This window comes from Odontesthes bonariensis, chromosome 22, assembly GCF_027942865.1.
Source record: "Odontesthes bonariensis isolate fOdoBon6 chromosome 22, fOdoBon6.hap1, whole genome shotgun sequence".
In the NCBI taxonomy this organism is placed as follows: domain Eukaryota; kingdom Metazoa; phylum Chordata; class Actinopteri; order Atheriniformes; family Atherinopsidae; genus Odontesthes; species Odontesthes bonariensis.
In genome coordinates, this window is record NC_134527.1 from 13,231,858 (window position 1) to 13,252,173 (window position 20,316).

Sequence of the window (20,316 nt, forward strand, 5' to 3'; positions counted from 1 at the left end):
AGCTCTCCAGAGAGACTGGTTGTGGTATCTTTGATTTTCCTGGTAATAAGGCTGTTGGTTTTTCTCAGAAGAGGCACTTTTATGGTTCCCAGACCCATGCTTCGGCCTTCCAAGAAACCCCAGCCCAATCCCAGTGCCTGTGCCTCCCAACATCCCGGCTGCTGCTCCTGCCCACTTCAGGCCCTGCTTGGAGAAGCCTCGACCCTGGGATGGAGACGCTTTGTCACTATCGCCTTTACCGCGGCCCCTGAAGCTGCCTCCCCGCTTACTGTCTGCGTACTGTGCACCAGGGCACAGAATGACCACTACCAACATCAAAACCCAGAAAGAAAAGAGCCTCTGCTGGCTGGCCATCTCAGGAGAGCTGCAAACACACAGAAGAGTGGCGTAGAGTGAAAACCTGGATTTTTTTCTTTTCTACTTTAGACATGGACACAGCTAATATTAGAATGATATTGTTTGATTTTTAGCATTTTTTGACACCATAAATAGTGATGTGATAGACAGAGAGTGTTTGAAAAGTCTGTTGGCAGGCTTTCAAACTGGCTTTGGATTTACTGTCACTGCACAAACAAAGTCACATGCTCCCCACCGCTAACACAACAGACATCTAGAATGATCCGCAAGCTCTGCTAACGCCAGGATTTTCCGAGTATTATGTGATGCAGATTTCTCCTGTCGACATACTGCACCTCGTTGCATTTGTTTATCATGGCTCTGATCAGCATTGGTTATTTCAGGTTAAAGGTTATATCCACAAGTTATCACAAAACATATGGGCGATTTGGGTGTATGTATAACTGTATAGACGTCACTGCAATACATGTGAAAAATTAGACCGATACAACAAAAGGTGATTAAAAGTTTATTGAAAATCGAATGACTTAACTATTCTTAATGGAAAAAATAAAGATTTGTTTTATTTGTAACCGCAGAGAACTCTGTGGGATTAACTATCAGAAAATATTTTGAGTGAAAAATCGTGTTAAATAGACCATAATGCCTACCTTTCGGATGGGTCACACAGAGCTGTATTGCTGGAAAGGCTGTACCTTTTTCAACAATAACTCTTACAGTGGAGCACAGCAGCATGTTTTCATCATCATTCCCAAACTATCATCCAGTATCCAGCAGAGCTCCTCCCCAAAACAGGCCCAGCTCTGCTATTGGTTCTAGATCAATAATGCAGAACATGTTCTATGTTTTCTGCTGATGGTGGTATTTTCAGTGTGTTTTCTCTCATTATTCAGTAAATGGAAAAGCTGGTGCAAAAACAGATTACTGTCTGCATCAACTTTTGTTTTCTTTTTTTTTTTCAATCTAGATGTTGTAACTACATTTGTTTACTAGGCATTTACATGTTTTGTATGTACATGACTTTGATCCCAGCAATTAGAAGAATTAGTTTGTCTTATCAGATGTAGCGGGGCTGAAGTGCAAAAAAATCTGTTTAGAAAGTCTGATTAGAAAAACGCCAAAAATTGTCGTTGCCTCAGCCGAGGAGGCTGTGTGGTTGTTACAGTGTGTTGGTATAAATTTTGAACAGATTTGTATGAAATTTGGTCTCAACTTCTGTCAATTTCTGATGTCAATTGCAGATCAATATTTTTTATCTTCAGTCTATCAAGCCTCAGCTGAGATATGCAGTCAGAAAGGCTCTTGTTGGACATTTAAGTCTAGTTTTCTTTTAGTCAGGTGGATTTGACAGATTATTATGACTTGAAGGTTGTTTTTAACACACCCAATGTTGTTCTGTTAGACGAAGAAATCAAAATTCTCTCATTAAACTTCATTAACTCAGACTAAGAATGGATAAAGGTGGAAGTTTGAAAGATTTGAAAACTTACTTTTTAAGAATCTCAATTTTCTTGTATGAATTGTCACATTTTTATTGCATGGAAAAAGGGGAACACACAGGATTTAGAACAGATGAATGACTGTTAAAAAGGAACCTATTTGGGATGCTTAAAAGGCAAATGAAGATCTGCTTTGTGTTCGGGGTTTAGAGGAGCTTCTTGTGGGCACATTTTGAACAGTATGAGCTTTGTTGGGCATTTCCTGTACTCTGGGCTTTGAAAAGACACACATGTAACAATGAGCATGCAGCAAGTTGCGTAAAACTTAGCTTTTATTGCTTTCGCATCTTCACAGTTACACAAACATAAACTACAATGCGACAAATTTGATGCAATCAAATGCTAAATAAATAAATGCTTGGTATTAGAATTTGCATAGGGTGGATATCATGGTTCATCACATACAACCAAAACAAAGATGCGCACACAAATCTCTCTGAAATTTGAAACATAACATTGTCATCAGATACATGTACATTTTGTTTTGTTTTAGCAAGTTTCGGGGTCAGCACAACAATAAGGGGGTATTATTAAGTTTGCACAAACATTAAAACTAAGGACCAAATTGTTTTCATCACACTGGGAGGCGGTAACACGTATTCTCACTTTCCCACATTTCAATGACCTAATAACATAAAAAGGTCTGTCCGTGTCAAAGTGGTTTACATCACATGCTTTTTAATGTCAGAGAAACACTCATGCTAATATGGCAATGATGATGTTTTTCAGATTTCCTTCATGTACCAGTAACAAAACGTTCATGCAAAGAAACATTTCTTTTTTCATGTGATTAGGTGGATCCTGCGTATTTCTTTGCACGGAGCTGTTTGACTGGAAATATAGTAGTGTTTGCCAGTTTATATTAGCGTGCGTTCTATGTGTTGCATGGCCCGATATCTCTTTTTGAAGATGAATGACATTTCTGGGGTTTTGAACCTTGAGGCTGGAAACACTGTGCAGCGTTATTGGTCCATGTTTCTCAACAGAAATTAAATCACATTCTCAAAGAGCTGCATAGAAGCCATTATATTTTCATCCTGTTGAGAAAAAGAACAAGGATACAGAAGAAATCATGTTTAACAAAAAAACATGGAATGAAACCAGTTAAATGTTCAGAGTTTAATGATTTACCTTCTGGCAGGTTTCTATGAATTCATCTATAGTCACCACTCCATCTCTGTTTCGATCCATTTTCTAACATTTAAAGGAAAGCCTTTTATGTTTCAGTAAATAAGAAATAGTCAATGTACCATCGGCAGTGAACTGATCAAGCTAATGTAAACACCTTCTGAGAAAACAGTAACTCATCAGGTTCTTTATCTAAGATCACCGGGTAGGATGGGTAAACAATTATGGTAGGATTTTATTCTTTTTCATGAATGCTTGGAGAAAAAGTAGATCACGATTTTACCTACCAAATTAAAGGTTATAGTAAAATGTTGTATCAACATGTTAAAGTGGAATTAGATTTGTTTTTTTCCAAATTTGTTTCTGTAGTTCAAAAAAACTAAACAAACGAAGGACTACAATAGCAGGTGCATTATGGTTATGAAACTAATAACATGGACTATGCGGTTTTGTGGATTGAGCATACCTGGAAAAATTTCTCCACGTGATCAAAGGGAGAATTGTCTCGTACACTAGGTAAGGTGTGCCTGCCCATCATGTCATAAATGGAGGTCATTATTGCCAGCATTTCCTGCAGGGAAAAGAGACAGACATCTGTTTAAATCATAGGATTTTAACAGATTAAAAAAAAAAAAAGTCCCACTTCAGACTTGTTTTTAGACTGTACCTCCTTTGTGACGTAGCCGTCCTTGTTGATGTCATACAGGTTAAAAGCCCAACGGAGTTTCTCTGTCACAGAGCCTCTAAGCAAAACAGACAAACCTACAACAAAGTCCTGTAAATGCAACGTAAAGATTATATGTTAACTTTCTTTGAGCAAATATCATTGGTCTCGAAACGGTTTGAGATCATCAAACGTACAGTGATATACTCACCTCAAATCGGATGGAACCATTTCTGTCCATGTCAAATGCATTAAACAAGAAATGTGCGTATGTGGTTGCATCTGAGAACAAATTATGGATAAAAGATTGGACTTTAACACTGAATGGCCTTTCTGAAAAACAGACTTAGTTGTTTTGCTCTCAGTAACTTTGTATTTCTCACTATATGAATTTAGTCAGTAGATCAATGATGGGTTTATAAGGAAAAAGCATCTGGGAAATATGAACTGCACCTTGAAGATATTACATCAATCTTTAATATGCTTCTAGTCTCCATGATTAAGTTTCATGATTTACCTCCTTGAGGGAAAAACTGTGAGTAGATGATTTTGAATGTTTCTTCATCCACTAACCCACTGGGACATTCCTATTAACAGGTAAAAAAACATCACAAAGAAAGTCATTTGATTTAAACAGTGCTGTCTAATCAGTTATTAGCCTCAGTCAAAAGCAAACGTGGGAATCATTTCTGGTAAAACTCTAAAACTGAAATAATTCTAGGTATATAGAATTATGTTTACAACCCGCTGCCCGTCGTGATGTTGATACCAGGACTATTTACCTATATATGCATGTTTTATTAGTTTGAAAGGTTTGTGCTCTACTGAAAAACTTTTTGTGTGTAAAATACCACACAAACAAAGAATGGGGTCATTCTGTCATTGATTGGATCAACTGAATGAAATGCTGCCGTAAGCTTGAAAAACACAGGCCATGGCTTTAGTGCATTGATACACTCACTAAAGGGTGAATTAAATATGCAACATACTTACTTCAGTAGTGAAATAACAGCATTATTAACTTTTTATTCATTAAAAGATGCTGCTACCTTAAATCAGCAAAGCACTCTCATGTGTATACACTATGATGAGTATGCCTTTGGTCAGCAGTTATCACCATTTTTCATCTGACATAGCCTGATAGACCTGCATCACTTACACTACATTTAGCTCATGTGATTATGGTTAGTTAACAAATGATCTATTAGCTTACCATCAAAACCATTAACTCACAACTTTAAGCCACGACTCCATGTAGCACCTATTTATTGAGCTGAAGCCACTAAATTCAATTATTTAAACAGTTTTTGTATTGTTTGATAACAATTTCAGCTGCTAATCCCTCCAAGAGTGGATTGCTGTCTTTCTTATATGCTGAAGGCTGTTTACCATGTGAGAGAAAGGTAAAAGACATTCTGTCATTTCTTATTTTCTCTCTGAGGGAATACTGAATTACTGCAAAAACCAGTGTTTTTAACGTATGTAGATGGTGACTTTGGCAGATGATATAGAAAATGAGAATTTAATCAGAGCTAAGCAGTGGCTTTAGGGTGCCTTGAAAGCATTAAAGTCCACTTCTGCTAGCTTTTCACCTTGTGAACATAACCATAAGATGTTTTGTATGTGTTGCAAGTACTATGGCAGAAGATTTCTGCTTTGAATCTACAGAGCATCCCTTACAGTTTCACAAAAGGAGCCTGTAAGATGTACATAAAAGTTTGAAGGAACCATTTCTACTAAAAATGGCACCGTTGCCTGGAATCATACAGAGCTTCAAGAGAAAATGTAACTGCTAAAGTTATATCTTAATATAACTAGTAAATTCATTAACGATAGTGTGGAAGCTGCTAAAAACACATTTATCATCACTGCCAGTTTGACCTACGCAGAAAAACTAAGAAGCTCAGATGATTCTAATAACACAAACTGGTACCTCTGTTCAGGTTAAGCCAATTTCCAAGAAGAGGCACATGAAAGTGGAACGCAGCCACGACTACTGTTATCAATTTCAACTGTCTGCTAATGTCTGCTGTAAACGAAGGACTGGTTGTTTAAAGTTGTCGTCATTACAGTTTGGTTCACACTGATTATTCCTGGGCACAGCTCGTTTCACGTTCCTCTAACATCTCTGCAGTCTCATAAAACATTAGCAAGCTCTTTTGTTTACATGAGTTGGCAGTCTTCTCCCTCTCCTCTGTAATGGAGCTTTGCTTCCTTTAATGGGACTTGACAGCCACTGAATATCGATATGTATTACCCACAAAAGTCCGCTACAGGAGAGTTTGTGGGTGTCCTGTTTTGCATCACATTTTACATCAACGTGTACACTAACTTCTTCCAGTCCAACTCGATCTACTCTTAGATTTAACTGATATAGCAAATACAGTCATTGATGTTAGTTTACACCCTGATTATCACCACCATGATAAACATTTCTGGTGTGATATATCTGACCTCAGTAATGATGACTGGAAGCAAATCCCTGAAGTCTGGCTTCAACACATTTCTATTTTGCTCTTGATGTTGTTAGGAGAATTGTGAATGTCCGTGGTTTTGAAATTAGATATACTATGTTATACTATAAACTGTGAAATTATAAATTTCATTTGAAAGCTGGATAAATCCCTTTTCCTGTTTTCTGAGTAGCCAGTCTGAACAGCACCAATGACCTACTATTGCTTTTGTTTGTAAGAAGTTACAGCAACTTTCACATGAACAGTGGCTCTGCTGTGCAATCACCAATAAATCTTTAAACCACCACCAAAGTAAAACTGAAGTTAATTTGATGAGGAAGTGTCTCTGACTTTGCTGACTGCTTTCATACATTTTTGAAGCCTCTGTAAAGCGACTGCAGCTCCTTCCTGGTAAACTGGGTTTGGGCTTGGAGCTGATCGAGGCCTTCTGGTTGGTGACGCACCATGGAAAGTTCGAGGTCACTATCGCTGCTGTCTGTCTCATGTAAATAGAGAAAACGGGGAAAGGTTGGGAAGGAGGGAGGAAGAAAAGAGGGCGGGAACACCAGTAAGGCAAGAACAAAAGAAAAAAGAAGGGGAAGACTAGACCAAGTCACTCACGAAAAGAAAAGAAAAGAAAAGAAAAGAAAGAAAGAGAAAAAACACTCACCATCTTTACACGTACAAAATAAAAAAGTTGAAAATCATAATGGAGACATTAAGGAAAGAAGGGACAAAGGAATGGGTGGGAGATACAGTGGCATGAGAACAATGAACAGCCTCAGACAAGAACATGACACTGAAAAACAAAATGGACAGAATTATGTGGGATGTTGCTCTTGAGGGAAAGAAAAATGGGCAAAATGATGGAACTTGAAATATGAAGGACTATGGCAAATAAACTCAGTCGAGAAGAAATGATGACATATAAAATTAATAATAATAAAAGCATAAGAATAGTTTGCCAAGGACTAAATTCCTCCCTCACTGTGGACACTGTGGCGGTTAAATGGTGGAAAATACTCATTTAGATGACTCATTCACTTTTCCTTGTGTTAGTAAATGGCTTACTCTATAGTGAGCAGCAAATGGAGATTCTCAAACATTAGTCATGCATCATTTTGCACAACTCAAATTGTCAGCAAAGAAAAGTGTGCATGCTCAAGGAACTTTGGTTTTGCGGCCTATCAAATTTCAACTTAGAAAAGTCGTGCTTGTGAATAAATCATCAGACATCAATCTCAAGACTCATCTCTTTGAGATTTTAAAGAGCAATGTTGTCCATGGAGAAACAAAAAATCTAATATTTGTACAAACAGATAGCAAATAATGATTTAAGACAGAGCCTTGGACATGAGCCGACACCCGCATGAAGCCATAATCAGAGTTGTTGGTGACACCTGAGTTTGACAGGTAGATATCCAAAGCTAGAAAAGGTTCAGTACACCAGCTTTTAAGGAACATATATAAGGGGAGGGCATGTCCAGGGACAGCTGGGATGAAATGAATCTGGACAATAATGAACAGAGTATTGTCCTGGAGGCACTCACCATCTTCACAACAATGAACCACAAACAGTGATTTGAAAAAGACAAGGGAGAGATTGAGAGGAGGTGGTGAAGGAATGAGAGGGTAAGACATTTACAAAATTGTTAACACTTTCAGTTTGATACCAGTTTTACGCAGTGAGAACAATATCAAAGAACAGTTTCACATGTTTTCAAACATAACTTACAAACCACAGTGAAAGAGTTTGTGCATACTGCCCATGAACAAATCTTTTGGTATCTTTCAAAGTTATGCTTTTCACTAAAGATGCGAGGATTTTCAAGATTTAATTGAAAAAAACTTGATCTAATTGCACAAAGACAACTATGCAAACTGTGATATATTGTTATTTAATGCTTAAAACAATCAGCAAAACAAACAAACAGCAGGTGATACCAAAAATTGAAGTTACACATCTATGGAGGCTAAAACTTTCTGTCTGTCCAAGCTCTTGAAGTTTAAGTGGAAAACTGTCCTTTGTGCTGTTGGAACAAAATTTTAGGTGCATTTGGGAAATCAGAGTGCCAAGCTCAGTAGCCAGAATATGTGACGGTACGGGGTGCATCAGTGCACATGGCATAGGTAGCACACAGCTCTATGAAGGCATCATTAATGAAATACAATGATCAGCCACAACACTACAACCACAGACAACAATACAATGCAATGTTCAGCTAGGAAACCTCCTGTCACCTACCGAGACACTTGCAGGTCATGTGAACCTACACAATATTAGGCAAGTAGTCAAAATGTTATACCTGGCTGGTCTATTTGGATTTTGGATTAACATATCCTGTCATCAGAAAACGATTTTTTTTTTCACATCGAGTCTTGCTTATTTCAAGAATGCAATGCCAAACCTCATTCCGCATGTATAACAACAACAACATGGCTCTGTAGTAAAAGTGTGAGGTGCTAATCAAGACTTGTCACCTACTGAAAACCTTTGGTGCATTATCAAAGAAAAAAGTAACAAGAAAGATGTTTCTATGATCAAATCAAATATAGAAAAATCATAGGAGAAATAAAATAATCTATGTTTTAATAGTTAACATTATCTTTAACATTATTATTGCTCTCAGCCAATTTCAAACAACAAGAGGTCGTAGTTGCTGTGCACAGTACAGGAAATACTAAAGTCTTATCCTACTCTTACCTTCCATTGATGAAGGCTCGCAAATCCCAAATTGTTTCAGTACAACAAGAAACAATCCAAAAACAGCAGCAATGGCAATTATTTCCATGCCATCCAGACCCATCGTTGGCTGTCATTAGATATCACCTCAAAAAACGCCCAAAAAGCCCAAAATGAAATGCTGCTCTTATTCTAAACAGCTAAACTGCTGCACTGAGTCTGATGAAGCAGCTTGCATCTAAAAACATCACCTGCTGCCTTTCATCTCCCTCATCCAGCCACCTCCTTTCATTTATCGGGGCTGTTGTACTAGCATCAGCAGTTATTGCTTGACTTAAGCCACTGACAAGCTAGGAAAAAAGATAATAGCCTGGCTGCAGAGCATCCTCTTTTAAGTGAACAGCTCCAAAGTCCATCAAGTACAAGAGAGAAGAAATATTATTGGCACGGAATCTCAATTCCTCCATCTTTTCCAAAGTATTTTCCTCTTGCAAAGGATCCATTTCTGACACTTCTCAGCACCTTTTCACATCCAGATTAATTTTAGGATCAACTCAGGGCTCCACCTTCCACTTACTCCATCTTCTGAGAGTGTAGTTACATGTGTGACTCAGGCAGATGAGATGTGATTTTTACTGGAGGAATTTCCTTACTCACAATCTTTGACTGACTGTCAAATCTGTCTCTGTCTGTCTCATCATTTCAGGGATGTTAAAACTGTAAAACCAAGCACTGATCCCCATCTGCTGATGGCTGGGACATGAACAGCACTTAGAGTAAATGAGCCTGCCCTGCCCCACGTGGCACTGCTTGTCTCTCTAGAGTTGCTCAGTGACATCTGCACTCGATCGTAAGTTCGATTGTTTCACTCAGATCAGACAAACTATGTGACCAATGAGACTGTAAAAGTGTGCTTTAATCCAGTTTGATTATCTTAGAGTCACATAGCTGCTTAAAATGTAAAATCTTTCACAGGTATGTCTTGTGCAGTATAAACAGACTTTTTCATAAGCCATAAGCTTCTGCGGAGTTTTCTACAATTATGCTGTTTTGCAGAACAATAAGCGTAAAAAGGAACATGAGTATAATTCACAACTGATGAGTCTGCAGTGGGTAATGGACTCGGATTAAGTAGAGAAGGGTGGGGGTGGAGACAAATCAATTTTTAAGAGTTGAAATATTGGTCTGTGGACAGGCAGAGAAAGTGGGCCATGCATGCATTCTGATTGAGGGCTCATGTAGGTAAGAAGCTCCAGATAGGATGGCCAGTCAAACAGCTACCGAAATAATAAACTGGGCAAATCCCATAAAAGTTATACAAACAAAGTTTAATACTATAGATTCAGAGCAGCCAATATTATCGAAGAAGAATGCTACTCTTGTGGTTCATTGATATAGAACAAATTCCCAGCATGAAAACTAAAACTACACAAACCCTGTGTGAATTGTCACTTTAGCAGCGAGTTGTGTAGATGTGATTCTAAATGCACTTATCTTGCATTAGAGTGATTCATCTAAAATTCCAGCAAAGTTGCTGAAAGTAGCTGCATTTGCAGAATAGTTGGTATGTTGGTCAGTTCTACTTTGCATGTCAGAAACACACTTCACTGTTACACAAATATGCACAATGTACTGTATGAACTCATGTGGGAGCTTGGTTGCTGTAAAGACATGCAACATTAAGGTGTTTAATGTACCTTAAGTGCTGATCTATCCTGTTCTTCTATTAAATAGAGACAAGAATAAGGTAGCTTAGGCATTCAGAGATGCAGGCAATGGAGCTATCAGCATCACCATCAGCATTTAATGATGCAGGGAGAGCAACTTTACAGCTCAGAGACTACACAAATTCATCAATCACACGCAATCATTCTTATCATACATTACTTTTCTATCTTTGAAATTTTATTTTGTCCTCGTAAGTATTTTCATGATTATCAATTTTTTTTCCAGGAAATTACCTTTCAGAAGAGGTCCATATCTACTATTCCGTATCTTTTCATGAAATTTTGTCAAGCGTTGAGATACAAACACAGTTTCTAAATTACCTGCTAGTGGTAATTACCTAAGAAAACATCAACTAAAATGTTCTGACATTTGTTGTAAATGTCACCTGCTTGGCAGTATTTCTGTGTGTGTTAGTTATTCAAATAGGCTTTCATCTCTTATTATTGCATTTTGCAGATTGTATATATCTGTTCAATCTCTGTCTCTTGTCATAACAACATCAGTGTGCAGGATCCATCTATTGCAGACAGAGCAGGAGACAAGTAGGTGCTATAATGTCTACACACCACTAGATGGCGATGAAATTGTTCTAAAATGTATTTTAATAAAACACATCAAATGTGGTTAATCATTAACACATGTCTCAGTTTCTGTTCTTAACTACACTCCTTATGGATAAAGAAAAAGACAAAGAATGACTTGGAATACATTAGTGGGAAGATGCCATAGTTCAGTACTTTGTCTTACCGCTGCAGAGTTACTTATAAATAAAACATTATCAATGCTGCAGTCCAAGCTAAGGGTGGTATAGCCTATATTGTTTGCAGGAAAAATGCTTTAATGTGATGATTTGTCCTGCATGTCCAAGGCACACAGCCATCTGTCTGCTGGCAGAGAGAGAGACGTCAACAGCAAGTAGGAGCGGGTGACAACAGCAAGTCAGCAGAAGAAACTCTGCCTTTTTTCATTTCTACTTTTTTCCTGAAATGGATTTGAATAAAAAGATATATAAAGGGCGGATATCAAGACAGAGTGTGATAATGGCAGGACAGATTGAGAAAAGTCAGTGTCTACGAGTTTAAAGCATTGTCAATCATTTAGATAAAAGGGGACAGCCAGTGGAAGACTGATCTTCAAATAAAAGATGAGGACTCACATACACTATGTGCCACCATGTAATCTGTTATTGTTCAGGCGTGTATGTTTCTAAGATTAAGAAGACAAACTGCTTGTTTATTTGTGTTTGTGTGTAAGAGCAAGAGAATAAAATGGGAGGTATAAGCACTGAGGAAATGAGTAATGTAAAGTGGGTGGTTTTCAAACTCAGGAGGGAAAAGCCTTAACTGCCAGCAGACAGCTGCCATCACTGTAAACATTCAAGGAGAGGAAGTGGGGTAACAGCATAGAATTCTAAATGTAGAAACATGATGGTTGATGCTGTAAAATTCATGTATTCTGCAGCATATGAGCCTGAAGGCATGCGGTGCTTTTGTGTTATTCCTATTCTGCACTCCCACTACCCCTGCTGCCAGACACAATCTTCCAGATATTCACCATCTCACATTGTTGCTCAACATCTTAGTCTGGTGGTATGTCCTTTTTTGTGCCTCTACCTGGCCCCTGTTGTGTAGTGCTGGCGATTATCCACTTGACAAGACAGCAGTTCATCAGCGATTTCCTTGTAAGCCGTGGTCTCTCCCACTTTGAGCCTTCCGACTGTCCGCCCGGGTTTGGATCTTTGCCGTTGGCATCGGGCAGCAAATCGCCATCCGCTGCCTTCTTGTCTGCCTGCGGGAGACAGAGAGAAATTGTCTTCTGAGAGAGTCAAAAGAAGCTCTTTAGAGATGTAAGATATGCATTATGGTACTTTTAAATCTTCAACCACATTTTAGACCAGGAGAAGAAAACATATGCCCCTGTCTGGGAAAAAGAGACACATAAGTAATCACTTCCAGATGGTACAATATGTCGTTTCCCCCATCTGTTTTTCTTTTTGTATCCAGCTGTGTGTTATGGGTCTCTTTTTCAACAAATTCCCAATTTAGTATTTGATTCAAGTTATGAATTTCTTTTTTTGGGGGGAGAAAAAGTGGGTCTCTTTAAGTGGGAAGCCAACAGGAAATGATCCCCCAACTCTCCAGTGAAAGCCAAGAAGGTGATCAGGGGTTAATCATTTTGTCGTCTCAAGGTAATAAAGCTCATTTTGTTTTCAAAAACTTATATTGTCTGCTCGAAGAGTAGAAAGGATACTAAGAATACTATGGATTTATACCAAAACTTGCCGTTCACTTATGTTAAGCAACAAACTAGTTTAGGAGATTTGCAAATCAATGCATCCTGATTTTATTTACAGTTTACAGACTTAAGACTGGGATTGTAAAACAAACAAACAAAAAAAAGAAAGCCCAATTTCTCAGGATAACAAGATAATAAACTTGTGTTCTCAAGATAACAGCCCTGAAATACAAAACTGCAAATATGGTCGTCCTCCTACAGTATGTCCTCACTGCATCTTAGTATCTCTCAGCTCTTCTGTTTTGTTTCACTCTCTCCAGCACCATTTTTTTCTACAAACAGACTCGTGCGGTTTGCAATTAGCTTAATACTGCATTGGAACATAAAGCATCTAACACAGTGAAGTGCTGATGTTGATGAAAGGCACATTGAAATTTGGACTGACATGCAAAGGCAAATGAATGTTTCCTTGATGCAGATTTAATGTCGTCACTTACTTCTGTGGAGACTAAAAGCACACAGCCACACCCACATATTCGGAGCTCTGCACATTTGAATGGTGCTTCCTTTTACTATCCACCATGGTTGTAGCAAGGCTTTGTTTTCTTTGGGGTTTGCAGAGATGATAGTACTTTGACATGCTGAAACTAATCAAAAAAAGGGTTAGGGGCTCTGCAAAATCAAAGTCCAAGGACGAAAAATAGACTTGAGTAGGCTTTGAATGGCTGCGCTTGTATGACAAGCCAGTCAGAGTGACGCTGCACTGGCAAGCAACATCTGCATTTAAGGTTTCATTGTTTGAAACACTGGCAGGAGCACGAGTGAAATAAATGAAACACATCTAGAGGACAAGTCAACAGAGTGAATGGATCAATACTTTCATAATCACTTCGATACTCAGATTCTGCTCATTTGTTATGCATGTCAGCTGAAGAGTATTTATAATAGGCCCGCTCACTTAAAATCTCCTGTTTTAACTCTTTGAACCTCTTTATTCTATTTGTGTGAACCATATATTAACTCTGTATACTACTGTATAGTAAAACAGGAAGAGATTTTCTGTATCAGCAGCTTTTCTGGGAATGGGGGCTCACAGGATGTCATGTTTCCAGTTATTTTCTTCGCCACATAAATATCTTTTCACCATACACTGGACAAATATTCAATGTCTATATTTGGATATACATCAGAGATAAAGTTTACATTTCTATGTTGAAACATTGCAACCAATCTAATGTAACATTATAATGTATCACCGCAATGCTTTTCTATACTTGGTTCTGTTTCCATCCTGAATTTGTATTCGGGAAGAACCACACACTCACACAGCTTTCTGTAAGACAATATTGAAGAACTAACGCAAGGAGCATGTAGAGAGCACAGACAGCCTACCTTATGGGGGAGTTCCTCAGTCCCCTTGGTACCCGATTTAAATATGGAGCACGTAGCATCCAGAATGTTGCTCAATAATTCACACTCCTTAAAACCACATCAATAAAAGATCAGAGTTACAGCTGCCATCCTGAGGAGCATGGTGACCTCGACTTTGTGAATGAGGACTAAGGCTGGCTCTTGATGAACCATCCAAAGACAGAAGGGTAACAGACATACACACAAACACACATCCAAGCAAGTGACACAGTCACTCTTAAAAATGCATGAACACACACCGAATAGAGAAGTATCATACATATATGCAGCACAGACCCTTATCTGTAAAAAGTTTTTTCAAAATCAGAAACTTTAATTTGGCTCTGAAAATTGTCAACGACGTCTCATGCTGTCATGGCAATTTATATGCTTGTTAAAATGTATCAAGCAAATTTGAAATCCCAGACACAAAATGGTCTGAGACCCATCACGTGTTCTGCAAACACATATAAGGTCAAGAAAAGAAGATTTGGAAATGGTGCATTGTTAAAAGGCAAAGGGACATCTGTGCTGTGTGGTGAGATTATCCATGTTATCATCAAAGTTGTTAAGATCTTCGCATATGTCACTTTTTCTGGTCCACATTGTCGTCGTCATGCTCACTGTTCATTCACGATATCTCGGTTTTCTATTCCTTTGTTTGTGCGTCTTTGTCAAGCTTTTATTTCTATTTTTTCCTTCCTCTAGTTTTTCTATTTTTTCTCTGAGTTATAACTCCACAAAAAGGCATTAAAAAAAGAAAAGAAAAACAAACAAACTAGGACACAAAGTCAAAACATGTCAATTGCAGTGGGAAGATTACATTTTTCCTCCTTCTAACCATTATCAAACATACCTGGTTATTAGTATTAGTTACTTTACAGGTTACAAAAACAAATGAGAATAAACAAATAAACCAATAATAACAAAAATAATAATGATAATCATCATCATAATGGATTAAACAAAGCCCAATAGACAGGGTAGTGTACAAGGCACCTATTATTACCTTAGATCACATATAATTAAAGTCAAAGTAATCTTTAACTTAGATATGTTAGACATATTATCACAACAATTGTTGTGAAATGTCACTTCAAAAGGTAACCATCTACCCACTACATCTAGATATCACCATACCCCTATAAAATCCATTCTGATTGATAGACTCTTTTTTATTATTTCTCTCATCCTGTTGATAAACTAGATAAAGTAACACCAGAGCAGCAGGAATATCACAAAAATCCATCTGCATACTGGCTGAATCTTACTCACCTACGAGCAAATTAAAGCATGAAGTGAAAAATGAATTACTTCACCTGCATTGCGACTATATTTCAGTTGCTGCTTTGAAGAAAAGTCGCGGCGCTGTCCTCCTCCTGCGCTCCTCACACGACCCTCAGCGAGCAGCTCGTAGGATATTTTTGAAGGCGATATTTGAAGGAGGAGCAGAGCTGCTCAGTGTCCTGCGTTCACTCGCAGAGCTGAGGATAAACACCATAAAACTATACTTGTCGTGTGTTGAAGCACGGAAAAAAATGATTGTGTAGGGATCTGCATGAAGTCGTGATCTTCAGCAGACACAGAGAGTGCATGAGCTGCTGCTCCTCAACAAGTGAAGAGGACGCAAACAATGTATAGAGCGACGGAGGGAGCGAGGTGTGGATGAGGTGTTTACTTCGTGACAAATGTTATTAGAAGCGCCAGACATATTATAACCAGCAGCGAACGTGTGAGCCCACTCTCAGACAGTGGGACTCTCGGAGGAAATTAAAAAGCGTCGCTGTTGTCTATGCCATCATTTCCAAGATCAACAAGAGCAGCGTTATATTTACTGCTTCACCATTAACAGGCAGGGCAGTCCTACATGCAAGCTTGAGGACATTTCTGGTTTCACTGATCTCTTTTATAGTCGAAAGCACCACACCGAGAAGGATCAATATGACTGACATATGTCAACATTATGTTATTTTGTGGTGGTTATTTGCATGGAAAAAAATAGCCTCTAAGATTTTTTTCCCCAGCTTTCCATCTTGTATTGTTGTGTGTCCTGGGATTGTGTTGCACCATTTTCTGAAAATGTATATCTCTGGTTTTGTTTTTCATGTTTTCTAACACGTTTCTGTGTTTTCTGCAACGAATTCTCATTCCCAATACCCATGTAGCGTCCTTTCCTGTGAGATGGGTCATCAACAGTTACCAGCACGGTGCTGTTTATCAATTCCTTTTTGTCTTTTTTTTTTTTAATTTGACTCCCCTCACTCCACTACATAGGAGGCATGTTACTCCATTAGGCATTTGAAATTCTCTACTTGACCATTCAGAGATCTTTTACAATACAAGCCACATTCATACATTCATTCTCACGCACCACTTTTTATTCTACAAAGTGTTACAGGTCACATAGGGCTATTTCTCCATAACATACATTCACACATGTGATGTGGGGAAACTTCGAATTCAACAACCGACCATGGCTCTTCCTCCTCGGGATCTCAGCTGGGGAAACCCAGAGTGATGCTTCAGGTCGACACTCTAAATGGAAAACTGATGCAACAGGTTCTTGACAGCGTCAGCATGTAGTTGGAAGAGAGGTTGTTTTAGTTTTGTTTTCATGAATGTTGTGTTTTTGGCTTCGTTTTGGTGTTCTGGAACTGCTGTTATATCAAATGTTGTGGTGTTTTATGAGATGTTGCCGTGTTTTCTGTCAGCCGTTGTTGTGCTCTCTTGAACCTCTAAGCCAACGTACAAACACAAAATGTTAAAAAAAAAAAAAAAAAATTAAAAAAAAGAAGCAGGCTGCATGTGGCCTTTCAGTCCACAGAGCCAAGAAGATGTCATTCGGCAACACGCATTCATTTTGACTTTGAACATTGAAATTACATTCTTGTACTGTGCTGTGTACTGTACCTGTGGTTTCACATTAACTTGAAAGGTAAATGAATACGAGTGCAGGAAGCTTCCCAAAATATCCACTGACATTGCATCCTTGACTCCTTAAGTGGCCTCTTATGCAGTCTATCAAAGTCATGAGGCAGCGGGAGACTATGATTCAGGGATTTCTGACTCTGCACAAAAAAGGATAAAAGGAGGCAAGAAGACCAACATGATGTGAGAGAAAACAAGACAGATGCTGAATGATGCAGGGAAGGGATCAAATAAAGTTTTTTAATGTTGCTTTGTGCATATAAGTGCTATTGCGTCTATTCATAACATGAAAGTTTTTTTACATGAAGAAAAAATGTCCTTCACTGTGTCCGTTTCTGAAATCTAAAAAACAACTGCTGAGACAAGTTTTATCTAAGTTTAGCTCCACTACTATCAACCAAAGATGCAATTTTGCATAAAATATGCATTCTACTAATACCAGTTTTAGGTCAGTTTCCTTGATATTTTTGAATGATTACACAAATCCAAACTTAAGTCATGTCGATATAGGAATTTTCCTGAATTACATATAAATGAAACATCCGTATGTGTACACATTATATTGAAATGATTATATCTTAATTTGAGATGTTCAGTTTGCCAACAATCTTTGTTGATAATAGTGTCTTTACCACTGTCCTGCACAATCAGAAACCTGAATAAATTCAGTACCTTCACATTGCTTGTCCCTGTGCCTCTTATCCTGCAGGTTTGTCTCACAGCTTTAGACGTTGAAGTTATTTTTAGCCTCACCGGTTCCACAGAGCCTCCAGTTTCCTCAGTGCTTTTCACATGAAGGTTTAATTGAAGGAGTGTGTTGTTCAGTACAGATGTGCTCACTGTGTGTGTGACTGGGGGGGGTGTCTTTAAAAAATGTTTCTTTCACGTCCTCTCTTTTCTCATAAATGTTGCATTTTTCTTCAGAATTTGCCACAAACACTCACATGCATGGCTGCACACACACATATATTCGCTTGCCAAACTGTGCCACAAACATCCACTGCTACTCATCCATTTGTGCTGTGAGAAATATGCATATAACAGTCTATGTACTCTTATCGATATCCACCATATAAACTGTGTGTTTGCATTTGGCGCAGTTTGGGCTTCTTGCTGTGTACACCATCGATTTATACTGACACTTACTGAAAAGTTAAACGTAATAAATCTAAAGAGAAACCCAATTTGAAATCTAAATATCAACAAAATACAATGAGATGGAATTTTTGTAATCATTTATGAAAATTCGGTTGTAAAACTGCATAGTTTAAGATTTTATGAAAAGTTGTTTTCTCTTCAGTGTCTGCCACTGGAGCTTGCTCATCCTGGAAACTTTATTTTGACTTTTGTATGCCTCTGGAAGTATTTCATGGAATACATAAATTCCTGCACCCTCTTCCTAATAGTCTTCCTCCCCGCAGCCACCCTCTTCTCATGTCTCTCTCTCCCTTGCTGCTGTGACAGGCAGCCACACACTGTAATATCCACATCTCACCACCAGTGTATTTCCACTTTAATTTACTTGTCAGTCACTATTCCAAATATTTAGACCCACTACTTGACACATTATTTCTTTACCAAATTAGTTTATTTTCTCACCTTGTAGTGGCGTTATGGAACGCACACATGCCAACACTGCAAAGTCAAATTCTGTTTATGTTGTATTTATACTCTTTTCTTTCTTTTGAGTTACTGATTAAGCTTCTCCCCCCTGTTGCAGCAAAGGGCATTTCAAGGGCTGAGGACTGTAACGTGCTGCAGCCAGTCTTATTGGACAGATCCATTTGCTGCATGGTAATAGGGGTGTTTGGGGTTTATTTTGGGTTTCCTCTGTTTGTTTAGGATGTAGCAGCCATTTGGTTTCCCCTTTGTGTTCTACATGGTTTATCTGAACCAGTATTTAAGTTCCCCTTACTGTCTGTGTAGGTAGGTCTAGGTCACTTTGTTGTGTTATGCTTGTGCATTTGTTCGAGTTTCTTTAATTCTGAGAGTGTTTGAGTATAGTTCTATTAGGTGGACTTCTTTTATACTCCTGTTTACTTGGACTTTTGATTTGCTAACACTTTTCATATTTTTTGGGGTAAATAAAAACCCAGTTTTGAACAAAAGCACCTGTGTCTTTGTTGCCTTACTGCTTGGTCCCTGATAATGCCGTCAATTAATTTCCAGCATTTTGACTCAAATTTGGATGAAAAGCTAAAAGCTCTGCTTTTGAGATATGGATTTACTATATGTGCACCTGAAGGAAACTTTGTGGCTCTATTTGAACTTATTAGAAAAGAAAAAGATAGGTTGATGTACTAGAGCAGAACCTCCTCATCTACCCTTGCTGCCCCCTCCTTATTTTTTTTTTGCCCATGAGTCTGACAGGAATCATAAGGTCAAGGTGTTTTAACGATGTAATTAACTCAGGGACCTTAATCCCTCCCCTGTGTTCATCATGTACTTGCAGCTGGGAGCTGCTTTGAGGATGTTGTTCATGGTCATTATTATAAGGAGCCAGTGAAAGTTACAGGTTAATTACACTGTGTGCCATCATTCACTTGCTTCCCTCTAAAGCCTCTTAGCACTTGGAAGAGAGTAGATAAAAGTTTCATATCCTATAGCCCGTCTTCTTTTTCTAGTCATTGCACATCATAACTAATGCAACACACATTCCATCTGCGACCTGAATTTTTGCAGGCTTACTGCTTTCTTTATTGTCAACATGAACAGTAGGTATAAATGTACAGAATGTGCTTGTTTACCTCTGTTTAACCAAATGAAGAAGCCAAAGGACAAATGGTATTGTCTTTTCTTTCCAAATAATTTGGCAAAAAGTCATGGTGGTTCTGAGGTGCAAAACGTAATAAGACTGGATGACAAACAATGTCAAAATGTCAGAAAACATACCAAAAGGACTCAAAACAAAACACCGGCATTATCCACTCAGTCTCGCTGGGAGCTGAAGCTTATCCCAGCTGTCATTGGGCGAGAGGTGGGAAACATGGTGAAAAGGTCACCTGCTCATCCCAGTTGGCCCTGGGATGAGCCAAACTAAACAAAACAATATTTCAGAAAACACATTTGTTGAGTTTTCTGACTTCTTATTGTGTATTTGGAAACGCTGCACTCTTTGTATTTTGTTGCTTAATTTTGTCCAATTCTGTTCTGTAACGCAGTTTTGTGATTATGGAACAAAGCTTTTCATCCTTAGATCTGAGACGTGCTGCCATCTGGGGTGTCATACCT

The 20,316-nt window shown here is 38.4% G+C and overlaps 1 protein-coding gene across 1 annotated transcript; it reads right to left on the reverse strand.

Annotated features, from left to right (window-relative positions):
- Positions 1-2,064: 2,064 nt before the first annotated feature.
- Positions 2,065-15,829, reverse strand: LOC142373268 (calsenilin-like). Its single transcript, XM_075456450.1, has 10 exons — positions 15,477-15,829; positions 12,126-12,300; positions 12,067-12,069; positions 6,473-6,597; positions 4,166-4,235; positions 3,860-3,930; positions 3,652-3,759; positions 3,451-3,555; positions 2,988-3,050; positions 2,065-2,893 (listed from the first exon to the last, which is right to left on the reverse strand). The coding sequence occupies exons 1-10, from the start codon at positions 15,480-15,482 to the stop codon at positions 2,846-2,848; spliced, it is 774 nt and encodes a 257-aa protein (XP_075312565.1). The 5' UTR covers positions 15,483-15,829; the 3' UTR covers positions 2,065-2,845.
- Between the last annotated feature and the right edge of the window lie 4,487 nt (positions 15,830-20,316).

Excerpts from the sequence above, each read along its gene's own strand:
- LOC142373268 (XM_075456450.1), bottom strand. Across the intron at positions 4,236-6,472 it reads TTTACAGAGGCTTCAAAAAT|GAATGTCCCAGTGGGTTAGT; the intron begins GTATGAAAGCAG and ends ACCTGTTAATAG. Across the intron at positions 3,556-3,651 it reads ACGGCTACGTCACAAAGGAG|GAAATGCTGGCAATAATGAC; the intron begins GTACAGTCTAAA and ends TTTTCCCTGCAG.